Consider the following 16,922-nt stretch of genomic DNA (forward strand, 5'->3'; position numbering starts at 1 on the left):
ATGAATGAATTATCGAATGGAGTTGGAAAACGGTGTGCATCGACCGTGCTTTGTTAGCACGATTTTAAAATGCGGCGTTCTGCACAAAAAAAGTTTTGTGATTAAAATGTAATGTATCAGTTCAATTAGCCAGGAATGTGGTTTCGTGGGTAAAGAGAATCCTCATTTTGTGCACAATTCGGACAGGAATCCGCCTTATGTCATTACGTGGGCCTGAATGACATCTTGAAAGTTGATCAGATCATATTTCGGTACTTACTTATTAACGCCACCGCAGCTACAGCTTTATTTAAAAACAAAGTAGTCAATCGGATTTCGGTGGAAAATGAACAGTCTCTTTATTAATTTTAATAAATGGTTATTTATATTTATTTATTTTATAAATATAATTTAACCAAACTTAAACTACGCTCGCTTCGCTCGCTAACCTTGACTAATTAACACCGTAATTTTTTGAGTATTTATTTAATAAATTCAGTAATTATTGCAATTATTTATTATTTAAATAATCAAAACACTCCTGTTAATTAGTCCCAGTCAAGATTAGCGAGCGAAGCGAGCGTAGGTTAAGTTTGGTTAAATTATATTTATAAAATAAATAAATATAAATAACCATTTATTAAAATTAATAAAGAGACTGTTTTGAATCTATTTTAAACTCTATATCGGCCCATTTTCCACCGAAATCCGATTGACTACTTTGTTTTTAAATAAAGCTGTTGCTGCGGTGGCGTTAATACGTAAGTGCCCACATTTCTTTTAATTTTGATAGCATGAATGGTGTTTCTTATTTGAAAATATTGGAGTAATGGTTAATACCTCGACTTTAAGAGAAAATATAATAGAATATTTCTGGATATATCCAGACGCAGCTACATCTTATTTTGTTTTTCGAGTACATGATTTTCAGAATGATTAATTTCCATGCCACTGGATCATCATAAGCACCATCAGCTCCGTTACAATGGCCAGAACGAAGACACATATCTTTGTGCCTTCAGCATGATGGTGCATGCACAAATCAACTGGTTAAATAATTCGTTAGAAAAAATTGTCAAAAATATAAAAGTAAGTCCACAATGTATTATTGTGTAGAAGTATTTGGACTTGTCCGAGAAATTGTAGATTAATACATAAGTTTTTTTTTTTTATTCATTTACTGTTACTATAATTAAATAAATAGTGACCTTGAATATATTTAAAGGCGCATCCGTTATGTTATTGTTCATTATAAAGGATCTGTAAACAAATTTTTACTATCAGTATATTATAAATATAAAACGATTATAAAATACCTTTACATATTGCGTAAAGGTATTTTTCTAATTTATGGTTCTGAAAAATTATTTACTCTCATCTATTTTTTTTTCCAATAAATTTTCAATAATTTCTGTCAGTATTACTTACAGATGCTAATGTAAGCGATAGTAAAAATGAAATAAAAATTTATTTGTTGAAAATAACTAATAAAATGCAGTGACTGTATAATTTTGTTTGTATGAAGTTAAGACTGTTTTATTTACAATTATTGGATAGGTACGAGGAAAGTTAATATTATTACCTCTAGATCGGAGAAGTTCGATCATTCTGTACGTATGTTAGTTATCACAAAGAAAAGATTTACTAGAGTATGGTGATTTAAGTAACGTATCTTCTTTACATTGAACTGCGACTACAGTAAGCCATTCTTTACCTTCATATAAAGCACAATTGTAGTTTCAAAATTTATGTTTTGCATATTTTGTAATCTTTATATTCAATTAAATGGATACGAAAATGAGAATTAACATAATCGAAAATAACGATAAAATATATTTTATTTAATATTAAGATAAATTACAGAGTTTACGTTGAAAATTAAAAAATTTATTCATTTTATTAATTAAATATTTTATTTTTAAGTTTATTTAACAAAAATTCTTTCTAATTGCTCAGGAGTAAAATAAATTTATTGTAATAATACATATTTCTAATAACAATTTTGAATGAAGTTAATTTTTTTAAAAAATAATAACAATTCAGTAAATTATATTACTATTTAAGTCTAGTTACTTGGTAATTATCAAGTATAAAGTTTAATTAAACTTTATAGCCTAATGGTTATGTAGTTTAAATTAGTTTTAAAATAATAATAATAACAAGAATAAATCGCTAGTTTTGGATTACCTTTATATCAGTAAATATTATATAACTGTATAAATAAATTATCCATTTTATGCCTTTGAATACTTTATTATACGTTTTTATATATTCTACTCAATAATTTTTAAATGTCGAGCTGGAATTTAAAATTGCAGAAGTAGATGTAGTTTTAAACTTAGGTTTTATGTAACTTACGTGTTTTATTTTTGTTTTAAAGAGTTGCTTTAGAATCATTTTAAATGGATAAATAATACATCGATAACAACTTGTAGAAATATCCTGTAACGTTCACAGAAAGGAATTGAATAGAGGTAGAGAAAATAAGAGATGGGAGATGATGTTAGTTAGACGAAAGTTAGTCGGAGAGAGATGTACGTTTAAAGGGGTCGGGCGGGTGGTGCGATCACAATCCACCCTTGATGTGGTCGATGAGAAGGAAAGTTGCGGTAGAGAAAGAGAAAGAGCCGTAATACAAGTCCATTGTTCCTATACGGTCTTTCCTTTCCTCTCTCGTTACTCAACAACTGATTTAGACGGAGACTTACTGTTAGAACTTGTGGTTATCACCAAACTGCGATCATTTGTAAGTTTCTCAAATCGGTTTCCTCAAGCAACAAACCAACGAAACAATCAAGAAAACAAGTCGAGAAATCCTTCTCTATTACTTGTTTGAAGGTATTACGTTTCATCGGTTACAAGTAAGTTATAACAGGATTTAGTTCCAATGTTTCATCGTAAATGTGATCGCTGATAATATAATTTTCCTTTATTAGTTACAAACAGATATTTATCTTTGATTCACGGCGGATTCTACGTTTCATTATTTGAAAACCGTTTCAAATTATTTTACATTACACATTGAATATATTTTACATTAAATACATTTAAGACGTTATGAACAATCTCTTCATTTTTCATTTTTGTATTGCACTTTAAAAATATATATCACGTAACATGTACTAAGCAGATCGATGAATATGTACGTATATGATCTTTAAAATTTTACGGCAAATATCGTATCGACTGCAAAGTTTGGAAAAATTCTTTCATTATCAAAGTTAATTCATGAGTTATATTAAAAATAGGTTTAATTTTTTTTTCTTTAAAGCTGGAGAATTACGGATACAAGGTTTGGGTGAATGAAATTCTTTTTTGGACGATTGTATATGTTTTTGTGTCCGTCGCTACACTGTGACGCTCAAAAAAATATTCCCAAAGTTTTTATGTCAGTATTACGCTACTTTCAGTAATATACGTATTTTAAATCTAATGAACCGCATTTAAAAATGTTAAGAATACATAAAAATATATTCAATAGTTTATACAATTCTATAATAAAAGCAAAATACGATAACATTAATTTTTGATTCGGTTATTATTATTACCTTCAGTTTGTATAAATTTGGGTAATTCCAATTTAAGCGTTTTTGAATTGTTAACATTTAAAAATCTCTTTCGGTACGCCGAAGAGTTAAAAGGTAGATTTCACCGGTGCTAAGTATGAGGTAAAAAAAATTTCCACCTTAAAGTTAAGAAAAAATTTAATTTATTCAATACGAAAATGGTTGCTTGTGAAAAAAAAGTTTTTCATGTTTAGCATACAACAAGCCCCGTCTTCTTAAAATTCCAGCAATATTTTGATTATCTTTTGCCGTAAGGGTTAGTTATATAAAAAATTGTTTCAGACAAGTCTGAAACAATTTTTGTGTATTGGGTTGTGTTTAGAGGACTAATGACCACTTTAAACCGATTCAATACCGTGCCTATTAAGGGAGGTATGATTTTTTGTTTTCAAAACCCTATTTTTTTCACTCCCTGGGCCAATGGTTGGTAATATCAAAAACTTTACTAAGGTAAACTTAACTAAGGGTTTAGGCCCTTATCCAAAGAATAGTAGGAACTTTAAACGAATTCGATATTTCACTTAACAAGAAAGTTATAGCGATATTTTGTTTTTTCTGTGGTTTTTTTTTGTTTTGGTCATCCCTTGCCGTAAGGGTTGGTCATATCAAACATTTTTTCAGAAAAAGGTTTTAAGTAAAGTTTAGACGAACTAGTGATCACTTTGAACCGATTCGATACAGTACCTATTAAGGGAGGTATGATTTTTTGTCTTCGATACCCCATTTTTTCCATCCCGTGGGCCAATGGTTGGTGATACCAAAATATTTTACTTAAATAAGTTTTAGGCCCTTATTCAACAAATAATAGGAACTTTAAGTGAATTCGATATTTTGCGTAATAAGAAAGTTTAGCGATATTTTGTTTTTTCTGGTCCCCCATTTCCACCCCCACGGTCTGATTTTTCCCATTTACCAACTCGACCGAGATTTTGGGTCGTTATATTTTTCGTAGCAATTTGAAAGTGATTGGCGCACAATTACGGCAGTTATCTTGTCCACAAGAAAGTGAAATATATATATACATAAATGTACATATAAACTTTTGAACTGACGGTGGTTTTGGGGTTTGGGGGGTGTGAAATGCGAAGGTACGTCGAAATTTTCGGGAAGTAGAATCAGAACTCTAAGATTGTTCTAATTTTGGGAAGTATAAACTTTCTAGAACTTTTTTCTTATTCTTGTATTCTTTTCCTTATTTGAGAGTATTTCTCTTGTGTTATTAGGCAATATAAATCTTTTGTTTAATAAAATTTACTTATGTACTTTATAACTTGTTTTTAATAATGTAGTGTATACCGGAGAAGAATTAGTGATATGTTAGAAGATTTTAGGTAACTTTTGAATGATTTGTCAATTGTCATATTTTTCGTTTGGATGGGGCAAACGATTCCTCGTCTAGACGTATTCTCCGATTGAAAATTGAACGGATCTAAAATAACAAGTAACATGTTTAGTAAATGTAGTTCCTCTTCCCAATTATTCCCCAACCCGGGCTTACTACGATTTTCTTTTGTTTTTTTATTATTATTCAATTTCTTCTTTACTTTATAGATAAGGATCATGGAAGCTCTTCCAACATCAAAACTTATTAACACCTGATAACTCGTCTTCCTAGGTCTCTCCTTCCTTTGGGACGATATTTCCATATGTTTATCGGTAGTTGTACACTACTTCTTTGAATGTTCTAACCGTGGTTTGTGACAACGAATTCAAACCTCAGTGATGCTAGCCTGCCAATCCCAGTTCATTCAGATTATTCTCGTTTCTATGTCTGTTCATCCCGTAACATTTTTTAACTACTTTGTTAAACCGCAGCTTCTGTTCGTCGCTACTGCCTTCTATCTAACTAGTATACAGTAAAAAATGTTTTGAGTACTGATGCGGTACTCATCAATTTGGATAATTTTCCCTGTATAAACTTACAAAAACCAATCCATTTTTATTTACCGTAATAAAGATGTCCGTTAACTCTTCAAATGAAGACAAATTTGTATTATCACCCGTTGTGAATAATGATTGACCGAACAATAACAGCACAAACACCGCGCAAATGAATATTCAAATGCTAGACACTAAACTTAATTGTTGATCAACTATTATTGCCAGCCTATGAAAACACAAAATTTGTTAATGTTTTAGAAGAATGTATTTCAAATTATTTTTATCATTTTTTGCATTTGTATGTAAATTGTTCTGTTTAAAATCGTATCACTTTTCCGATCCAGTCTGTGTGTTTTATTCTTTATTATAGTTGAACTTCTCAAATTTGTGTTAAACTTTAATAGACGTTCTTTATATCAACTTTCTTAGAATTAGATTCTCCACAAAGTTAACTAAAAATTTTTATTTGTCTATTGGTAAATTAACAAAGTTAATTTTTTTCAAACCTAAAAAAGTATATTTTCCGACAAAATGTTTTCGGGTTTTACTCCGTTTTTCTTAAAAGCTAAATGATATAGAGCTCGGGGAATTTTATCCAATTTCTTAAGTAAGACCCATTAGGAACACCAAATTTATCCTTTATTTGTACCCCAACAATGTTTTTTTTTGTTTTATTTAATTTCTGGGACACTGTTAGATATCGTTTCAAAGGAAGAGATGAACAATTTGTAGCCTGTATGAAAATGCCTTGCTTGACCGGGATTCGAATCCGGGGACCTCGGGATGAAACGCCGAGACGCTACTACTCGCGCCACGGAGGCCGGCACCCCAAGAATTTTTTACGGTTTAACTTCACAAAAGGAGCAGAAAGCAAGACTAAATGTTTTGCGAGCCGAAACTCGCTAACGAACTGTTTTTCTGACCTATGTTTATATGAACTTTTTTCTTATTTTTGCTTATAGAATCATCTCCCGAGAAATTTCCATGCAATTTTGAATCAATTTGTACACACATATGAAAATCATTACAAATTATAAATTAATTGTTAGAAAAATAAACACGCTTGAAAATTGGTGAACTATAAAACTATTCCTTGTATTTCTGAACCAGATTTCTTTTCTAATTGATAAAAAGTTTAAAAAATATATATATATATTTTTTTTTTTTTAGAAAAATATAAAGTTCACTAAACTTTAATTTTAAAGTTTAAAATTAAAGTTTACTTTATTAAAAATATAAAATAAAAGTAAAATTGATTTAACTTTCAAGTGCTATAATTAAAAAAGAAAAAAGTTTCTCTTTTGATGGACACAGTAAGTACTTTATAAACAGAACGTGGATAAGAACGTCTATTTTCAGATTTTCCATTAAAGTATCGTATATCTTCTCTGCTCTCCTTCAACTATTATATCGGTCGAAAAAAGAGTACCATCCAGTCTTGTCTAAACTCATTCTATTGCTGTCCATTATTTACAAATTTTTTTTTCTTTTTATCGTAATTTATCTCACTTTCTTTATTGCTGTTTCACAATATAAATATGAAGCTTGTGTGTTGGTGAATATATAATGTGGACATTTTTGTAGGGTTTGAAAAGTGCAATGCCTTACCGAGATTCAAACCGAGAAACCTTTGAATGAAAGGCTGAGATGCTACGATTTATTTATTTTTAACATATAATGCACAAGCAGTATCTTTATTTAAAAAATACTATAAATAATAAATATCCGCTTATCAACAAATATTTGTATAAATTTACATCCTAGCGCTTTCGGAAAATTATTTCCATCTTCAGGATCTATCACAACTAATTAATATATATTATTATTTGTATCACATATATATAATAATAATAATACTTTACATATTAAATGAGTTAGATAAGTAAAAACATATTTGTATAAATATAACAATTGATCGTCAATTATTAAAATCAAGTCATAAGTAATGCATGCTCTTGTCAGTGTGGTAGTCACGTCTTGTTCATAACAATTATGACTACCACACTAACAAGACGCTTAATATGTGAAATATTATTATTATATGTATAATTAGTTACGATACGTTCCTGAAGATGGAAATAATTTTCCGTAAGCTTTAGGATGTAAATTTATACAAATATTTGTTAGTAGGGGGATTGTATCTATAATTATAATTTTTTATATAATCTATATACCAACGGGCCATGTTAAAACAAAATTAATCTATTATTTTTATTAGTCTACTAAGTCATAATACTATGTTTCTTTTTTCATTGCATTTTACTTTTTTATTCAAACAGTAACGAGTTTAGATAAATAAAATAAAATACTTTTAGTTAGCGCACACTTTGACTTTTTTTTTTAGCTTTTTTTATGATTAATAAACTATATAAGTTTCGAAGCTACGAAATGGAAATTCTGTAGCGTATGAAAAATGCCATGCCTGACCGGGATTCGAACCCGGGACCTGCTGATGAAAGGCCGAGACGCTATCACTCCGGCACGGAGATCGGCTAACGTTACTTATATTACTATACGACTGCCCAAAAAGGAGTGTTATGTATTAAGGGTGTATATATTTAGAGGATGAAATAAGAATGATAATTTTTATAAATGAATTTGGATTGTAAGAATGACCATTAATATTTTTAGCAAAATTAGAATTTTCGGGTTTATTGTTTTTAATATTATCAATTTGTTCTTTTGCTAGTATAGCAAATTTACGATTGGTCATGCCGACATATATCATATCGCAATCTGCACAACCCAAACTATAATACCCCCTGTTAGAATCATTACTCTTTATTGTCTTATTATAAATATATTTAATTAATTTGTTATTAGTAGTTAGTGTAAACAGTGTTATATTATTTTTTTTATAACATTTTTCAATTTTCGGCTATATTGAATGTATTAATTTTTTATATAATTTTTTTCAGTTTTATCTGGTAATAATTTTTTTTTAATATTATTTATTTTATTATTTATTCTATTGTATAATTTATTTATTTTATTAATATTATAGCCGTTTATATTATAAAAAAATTAGATATTTCTTACAATCATTTTAATATACATAATTTAGAGAAATTCTACACATAGTAACCAAAAAAATCTAATTAATGAACAAAAATTTTATAAAGAAAATAATTTATTTAAACAAGTACTAAATACAAACATAAAGAAATAATAATCATAATTACTAAAAGATCATTTCTGATAATGGTTTTCCATTTAATTACATTTCAATCTACTAGAGTACATATTTTATTCACTACACGCTTACTGTGAACATGCAAACAGTCATGACTGTATACGTATTTTAATTTTTGACTTAATTATAATATTTTAACTCCGGAGGATGGATTGAAAAACTGAAAGATCTCGAGGACTTAACACTTATTTCCTGGTAAGGTGGATTTATCAACCCACCGGCTTGGTCTAGTGGTGAACGCGTCTTCCCAAATCAGCTGATTTTGAAGTTGAGAGTTCCAGCGTTCATATTAGTAATCCTAGTAAAGGCAGTTACTTTTATACGTATTTGAATACTAGATCGTGGATATCGGTGTTCTTTGATGGTTGGGTTTCAATTAACCACTCATTTCAGGATTGGTCGAACTGAGACTGTACAAGACTATACACTTCACTTACACTCATACATATCATCCTCACTCATCCTCTGAAGTATTATCTGAACGGTAATTACCGGAGGCTAAACAGGAAAAAGAAAGGTGGATATATCACTCATTAATTACTTTTAATTATTTTAGTATATAACTGCCTAAAAATTTCTGATATGATGCAACAATGATTCATTTTCCGTAATTTAAGGAGCCGCTTAAAACAGGGTTCACATCCTGTTGTTACGTAGAATTATCCAAATAAATTATAAATCGTTTAAATAGATCTCCACTAAAATGTATGTTTGAGTTTTCTTATTGCCTATCTCTTCATATTCATGTAAACGTGATGTGTATGAGTTCGCAGATTTCTTACAACCGTTTGATTGGTCGCAGATTCCAAGGAAAGAGGAATCTGATATCTAGATTCTTTTTATAAATAATAATATCTATATATTTCTCCATATTAATAATAATTAAAGGTTTTCATTATTATTTTAAAATGCCAGAATTTGATGTTTCTCATTTTAATAATTGATAAAACATTTTATTTTATATCACCTTAAAACTAATAGTTTTTGTACTGAATTTTATGATATTACTTACAGATTATAATGAACATCTGCCATATTAGGCCTGTATTCAAGTGCTTTCTTGAATGCAAATTCAGCTTCATCCATTCGTCCTTGTGAACTGAGTACTGATCCCAGGTTTCCCCACGCTGTAACATAGTAAATAAATTTTTACTTAACTCTAAAAACTGTAAATTTTTTATTTCATATATTAATATATATTTTATGTTATTACTTTTCTCATATTAAAAAAGAAACTTTAATCGGCAATATTTAAATTATATAAAATCTATCGAATTTTTTCATTCTAAATATTTTAAAAGCGGTCAAGTTTCACCTGAACAATGGGTTTAAAATAAGACACCAAATCAACAATGATTATGGGACTATAAAAAATTGTTCATTGAAATTAATATAGTTTATACTGTTTAATAATTAAAAGTTTTAATTCAGGTATATCTAAAAATTTCACATTAAAATTAAGCGACTGTATAGTCAAAGAATTTATAAAAACTTTTAATTAGATAGCGACTAAAACGTTTTGAAAACTTTTGACTTCATACAATTACAATTACAAAACTTAACCTAATCTGTAGGTTAAGTACAGCAACCGTAGCCGACCACTAGGAAGTAGTAGTAGTAGTAGCAGGAGTTCAGCCTCCGGGACTTTTATAAGGTATTACTTCAAAGGATAAATGAGGATGATATGTATGAATGTAAATAAAGTGTAGTCATGTACAGTCTCAGGTCGACCGATCCTGAGATGTGTGATTAATTGAAGCCCAACCACCAAAGAATACCTGTATCCACGATCTAGTACTCAAATCCTTATGTAAGTAGGCGACCTGATATGAGCCAGAACTCATTCAAGAAATGGACATTTCCAAGAATAATAAATCACATGCCAGGCTGATTAGGGAAAACGATTAGTGAAGTGGTTTCTTGTTCTTCTCCGAATTAAAGTTCACCGAGCTAAGTATGTCAATATGTTAAGCTCTCCGAAATTCAAGTGATATTCAGCGTTTAATTTGTTCATCACAGAAACAGATGGTATATTGAACATCAATATTGTTTGGGAAAGTAAGTTAGTCCGGTGATTTTTTACTTAATTTGCTTTACATGCATCACAGCTATTGATTGATTTGCATGGCATTTCTCCCGCCACCGCCTCATTCGGTCGCTCTAAAATATAAACGACTGTCTGTGCCACAAACGGTTACCGAGCCTCGAATCAGTTTAGCGACCAGTGTCCTAACTAGCTCCTAGAGCTGACCTGATTGCGTGAGTGAACTAAGCATGGTGCCATACACCAATTGCTTCATGTCCCACCGCTCACTTATCATATATTCTAAAATGAGTAGGCGCACCCCGTTAACTACTAAAATATATATGACATTCAATAAATTAAATTTATCTAGTCAAAAAAGTAATACGCTGCCACACCTAATTCGCTGAATGCCAGCAAATACCTGTCCACCAATATTAAAACGCTTGCAGATTTAATTGGCTGATGGCCAGCCATAAGTCTCGGGTAGCTTCCCACAGTAGCGAGGTAGGAATCTTTCCCTTAAATAACCTACTGATGTCGATTGAACAAAGCAACGGCATCAAGGAACACCCACACAGTCCGACAATGCGGCTCAAACTACAACGACTCGCCGCTTATGAGTGGCCAATTTTCCCCTTGACCTCTAAGTTTCAGGCTGTCCTGAATTTTGGCCGCCCCAAGAGCTGTGCAGTCAAACATCAAATGTTTGAATGAACCTCCCCGCAGACGCATAGCTCATTAGCTGCCAGGCAGAACCGAAACAGATATTGGTTCAAGTTCGCGTGGTTGGAGAGCAGTTGGCCACCCGTTGCCCTTAAATACGAAGGAGAGTCCTGTATAAATCTAAACAAGAACCTTCCATTAGTCCTGGTGTGCCATTCCTGCTGTCATGCATCCATCGCGAGGCTGTAAAGCCGCCTCCGCAGGCAGTAGATGGGCAACTAAACGAAATTTAGAAAAGGTGCATTGTGATCACCGTTTCGCTCCGGTACAGGTCCGGCTCGAAACTGCATCCCAAATACCTCACTGCCTCTTCACAACTTCCACATGGCTACCCGAACTTACAACACTAAATTCATTGGGAAAGCCTTTCCCAATACGGTAGTAGCCTCGTAGGAGGTTGTTTTAAAAAAACAACCAGTGCGTACTATTAAGGCTCTGCGGTGGGCACTCCTTAAATTCTGAATAATTGCTCTTTTTCTGTCCAACTTATGCGCCTAAACGGACATCTCGGTTCGCCATGTACAAATCACGTCTCGATAGCCCGTAATTCTTCCGAACAGTTCTCCTAAGCGTGTGCACTACAGAGACGGCGTCCGCCGCAACTTGCCTAATGTGGTTGCTAAACAGCAACTTTTCATCAAGCAAAACACCTAGGCACTTATGAACTTTAGCTTGGCTGATCACACAACCTTTGTACTTCATGTGGGGGTTACGACTGTACGATAATTTGACTGCACCCTTGAGAAGCATATACTTCGTCTTGGGCATAGAATTCTTTAAATGATGCATGTCAATCCAGCCCTCCGCGGTCGTCAAAGCCGCCTGCTCCTGGTCTTCTAGCTGCGGTCGTGAATTATCACGAACTAAAAGGCGAAAGGCTGGCGATGATCCCTTCTGGGAATGTCAGTCCCAGAAATCCGTTGACTACCAGGTTCCACAGCAGGAGACCGAGAACGGAACCCTGCTGGCTTCCCCAGGTGACGGACTTTTACCCAGCTAGGTGCGCATTTCTAAAAGACAAACTTCCTTGTACGAAGTAACGGAAGTATTTTGATCGCAAAAAATGTCGGTTTTCAGATTTTAACTGAAATATCCATTTTGACCATCCCTGACCCCATTTTGACTAGTTTCAGCATGACGTATGTGTGTATCTCACATAACTTAAAAACGATTAGCCGTAGAATGTTGAAATTTTGGATTTAGGACTGTTGTAACATCTAGTTGTGCACCTCCCCTTTTCTTTCTTTTCTTTTCTTTTCTTTTTCCTGTTTAGCCTCCGGTAACTACCGTTTAGATAATACTTCAGAGGATGAATGAGGATGATATGTGTGAGTGTGAATGAAGTGTAGTCTTGTACATTCTCAGTTCGACCATAACTGAGATGTGTGGTTAATTGAAACCCAACCGCCAAAGAACACCGGTATCCACGATCTAGTATTCAAGTCCGTGTAAAAATAGCTGGCTTTACTAGGACTTGAACGCTGGAACTGTCGACTTCAAAATCAGCTGATTTGGGAAGACGCGTTCACCACTAGACCAACCCGGTGGGTCGCACCTCCCCTTTTGATTGTAATCGGCTGAACGAAAAGTGTGCAAAAAAGCCCTTGGACCTTTGCTTAACTGTAGTAATAAGCCCTCGTTGAGAGCTTTTCAATCCAGAGTTATAATCAAATAAAATATTAATTAATAAAATATTTGGATATTACAAGGCACATCGGTTTGAATCAGACTTAATCTCCTTTTTTTAACTTTTATTTTTTTTAAGGTAAATATTCTGATTTATTAATAGTTATTAGCTTACGATTGTAAAAAACGTTTAACGATAAATAATAATTTAATAATAACAATAAAAAAAATATCAGAAATTATTAGAGAAATAAAATTTTATGTACTTTTATAAATGTGTGTATGTAATTTAATAGGCATCTGATTTTTCTAATAATGAAAAGATTCGTTGTATATATTTAGCCTAAACTATAGAATTTCAGCTTAGTTTTTCTTATATACGGTTTTAAAATTAGTTGGAATTAGTTTTCCAGAAATTATTAATGTAGTGGTTATAAAAAGTTGGATCTAAACCCAAAAATATCAATGTTTGAAGTCTGCTAATTCAGTCGGTACGTAGCCTTTTCAATAATTCCCCTCCTTTTTCTTGAATTTTTGAATAGTTAATAAATTGATTCTCATCTAAAATTATCGCATTTTGTGATTGTAGGTTAAGAGTTAAACTTTTTTCTTTGAGATATAAAGAAAAAAATATCTTATATCATTCAAACACTTATACCGACAGAATCTTTAAAATTATAATTCTCTAATCTATTTTTGTAAAGTAGTATTTTTTGTTTACAAAAACTCATTTTGAATCCAAAACCCAAAAATACAAAAAAGGAGTCTTTTTATTTATATACTACAATATAAGGATACAATATCAGTAAAATAATACGCATTATGCGGAAATTAAATTTACATCGCATGTTTTATATAAAGTGCTTGAATAAAAACTATAAAAAGATATAAAGATTTCATAAGATTTCATTTTATGCATAGTGTGATATCAGAAATATTACGAAACTGAAAATTTATCGTGAATAATAACAAAATTAATTGATGAGTTTAAAAAAAAATCTTTACAGACTAAAATTGTTTACTTAAAAAAAAAAAAAAAGAGAGAAAATTCCTTTAAGAAAATTTTGCTAAAAAAGAAAACTTGTATGCTAAATATACCCAAGAAAAACTTATGTCATAAATTTTTAATTTACGCTACAATTGCAGCTTTGTGTTAAAATTTAAAATATGTATGTTTGTATGACTAAATTACCAGCTTCATGAGTGTGTGCTGTAACGTTCCCCCGTAAATAATAGAACAATAGCATTTCTCTACAGAGATGTATTTATTATAACTATTTCAACAAATATTACGAAATTATTAAAACGAATACTTCGATTTTCAGTTATTTATTTAAATATTTAAAATAGACTTTTTTTTATAGTTATAAAAAAAAAACTCCCGACGAATTTTTGCATCTTTCGAAGTTCGAGGCCACATGAGTCAAAAATATACAAAACTTTTAGAACATTTTTTATGCATCCATTTATAAGATATTTGGACGTGTGGGATGTACTCTCTCGCACTCTCTCTCTCTCTGTGAGTGTGTGCGCGCCGCGCGTGTTTACATAAACATGTTTGATTTTACATAGTAATCAAGTTTTCATTCCCTTTCAGATTTTATAATAAAAACACGCGTTTACAAATAAACCGTAACTCTATTTTATGATAATGTATCATACACATATATTTCATAAGGGATTTGTTATTTGAGTTCAAATTAAATGGATTTAAATTATGTAAATTAAGAGCAAATAATTTTTTTTTTGCTTCAAATAAAATTAATTATTTGATTTGATTTAATTATCTATTTATTTATATTTATAAATAACTGTTTACCTCTAAAATAAATAACTGTAGGTAAATATATAATATTTCAAATTATAATTTTTTTCATAATAGTGATAAAATGAAAGATACATTTTTATTTTTAATGTAATACGTTAGAATTAAAATTTATTTTAATAAATCAAAATCCTACAATTAGATTTAATTGAAATTAGTTACTGACCACTTCGGTGGCATATTATTTTTTTTTTAAACACCCGCAAGGCAACCGGTTCCCGCCGGTTAGACATAACTCGGTTGCCTCAGAGTGTCCTGGCAGCAGCATGCCCTCTTTAGCTTGGCCCAACTCGGAGGCCACCCACCGGGGTACACCGTGGATCGCAAGGACGCCCCGACTCCCTTTTCCAGGCTGCCAAGACGGCCCTCCTCAGGAGGACTACCCGTCAACGTTCCTACCCTACTAGGATCCAGTCATGCATTACGCACGGCCTTTTCTTTACTCGGACCCTCTCACACCGCAAGGGTCCCCCATGCCATCATTAGAAGCACCCTGACTACCCCGCTCTGACAGGCAGGCAAGCCGAAATATTCCAGACATTTCCTGGTTCTTACGCTTACCTAGTTCTACGCGTTATCACGTTTCGGATGGTCCTTTTTTTTCTTTGCCTCGGTGATATTGAGTAAGTACGATCTTGTTATAATGAATGACCAGAGTTCAATTTATTTTTTTCTGAAAAAATTTAACGATTCAAACACATCCCCTCCCAACAAAAATTCTAATATTTGCTAGTTATCATAATAGCTGATGTGATATTTTTTAAAAATGAGATAACAACATGTCATATATCCATAACGTTATAACGAATATAATAATAAAAAATCGATATCAATGTGTCAACTTTTTGAGTGAGCTGTACTTTAGAGTGTAGTTTATAATTGCTACCCAGATGAGTCTTCTGTCACTACCCAGGTTTCCTCCTAATTCCGAATTAAAATTTTTTTTTTCAAACATATATGTATATTTCAGTTCTTGTCGTAAATTAATTGCGTCGTATGTATCTTACAGTTTATATTCAATTACTGAAAATTTGATTTTATATTTACTAGTTTCCTTTAGCAGACTGTCGATAGTTTATTACACGAATTTTTTTATATTATTAAAAATAATTCATTACAGAATGTGGTTTTATTGTTATTTAAAGCTACTGTTTGTTATAAAAATATATATTTTTCTAATTTATTTGCTACGAATAACGAGGAACAATAACATAGCCGTATTTCATTGTAGTCGCTGACCAGATCGGCGACTACAATGAAATATTGCCTATTTCTCTAATACGATCTTAATGAAATACGGCTATTTTCCTGCTGACGAAACAGTCTCACCCAGGTAACTTGTCGGTTTAAATATTTAAACTGGTGCCTGCATGTCCAGGTAAAATGATGATAACTGAATTGAAGATGACTCATCTTGAATTGCGAGATTGAACGGTAGACGACGTCGGTGAATCCCGCCGAACTGTTGTGCGCCACGGCTTTTTCATCTAGTTTTGTCACCTTTGCAGGAGGTTCGTCCAACATCACTCCAGAATGTCAGGTACGGCTTCCTCTCATCTTTGAGTATAGAAGACCAGGGACGGATTCTACAGCGTATTTTTCTGCAAGACCCGCAGCGCCCACAATTCTCAGTCCTATAGAAGTCCCCAGAAAAATCGCTGATAGCCTGTTGATCGGCTGTTCGTATATGATCTCTGGTAGAGGCCGATTCGTAGGCGGAATCGTGTTCCTGAGCGATCTGATCATTTACGTCGACCAGGTCGCCGTTATCAATAAGATTGTCAGGACCTTAATAATTATGCCCGAGAAAATTCGTACTGGCGGTAAATGTAATTTTTTCCGCGATATTTAAACATAAATAAGGTCCCCACTACTAGTAATACTATATGCGGGAGATTATCCCTCTATAGTCAGTTGGCAGGAACAAAAACAAACACGTCTTGTTCGGATCTTTTTAGCAAAGGGATCCAGCCTCCCCCCCCCCCCCGGACAAGCAGCCTCCACAGTTCTCTTTAATGTTGGCTGCTCACTCCATGTATAGTTACAGAGACATATTTTTTCATATTGTTAGTTATAACAAAAAAAAAATTACAAATTAAGATA

At 32.0% G+C, this 16,922-nt stretch overlaps 1 protein-coding gene across 1 annotated transcript in view; it reads right to left on the minus strand.

Moving 5' to 3' along the window:
* The window catches only part of LOC142327047 (protein O-mannosyl-transferase TMTC2-like), a 478,982-nt gene that overhangs the window by 204,125 nt on the left and 257,935 nt on the right, over positions 1-16,922 (minus strand). Inside the window, exon 5 of the mRNA XM_075369816.1 lies at positions 9,632-9,746. Within this exon, the coding sequence (XP_075225931.1) occupies positions 9,632-9,746 (115 nt within the window). The remainder of the gene's footprint in view (positions 1-9,631; positions 9,747-16,922) is intronic.

Source organism: Lycorma delicatula, chromosome 6 (assembly GCF_047948215.1).
Source record: "Lycorma delicatula isolate Av1 chromosome 6, ASM4794821v1, whole genome shotgun sequence".
In the NCBI taxonomy this organism is placed as follows: Eukaryota; Metazoa; Arthropoda; class Insecta; order Hemiptera; family Fulgoridae; genus Lycorma; species Lycorma delicatula.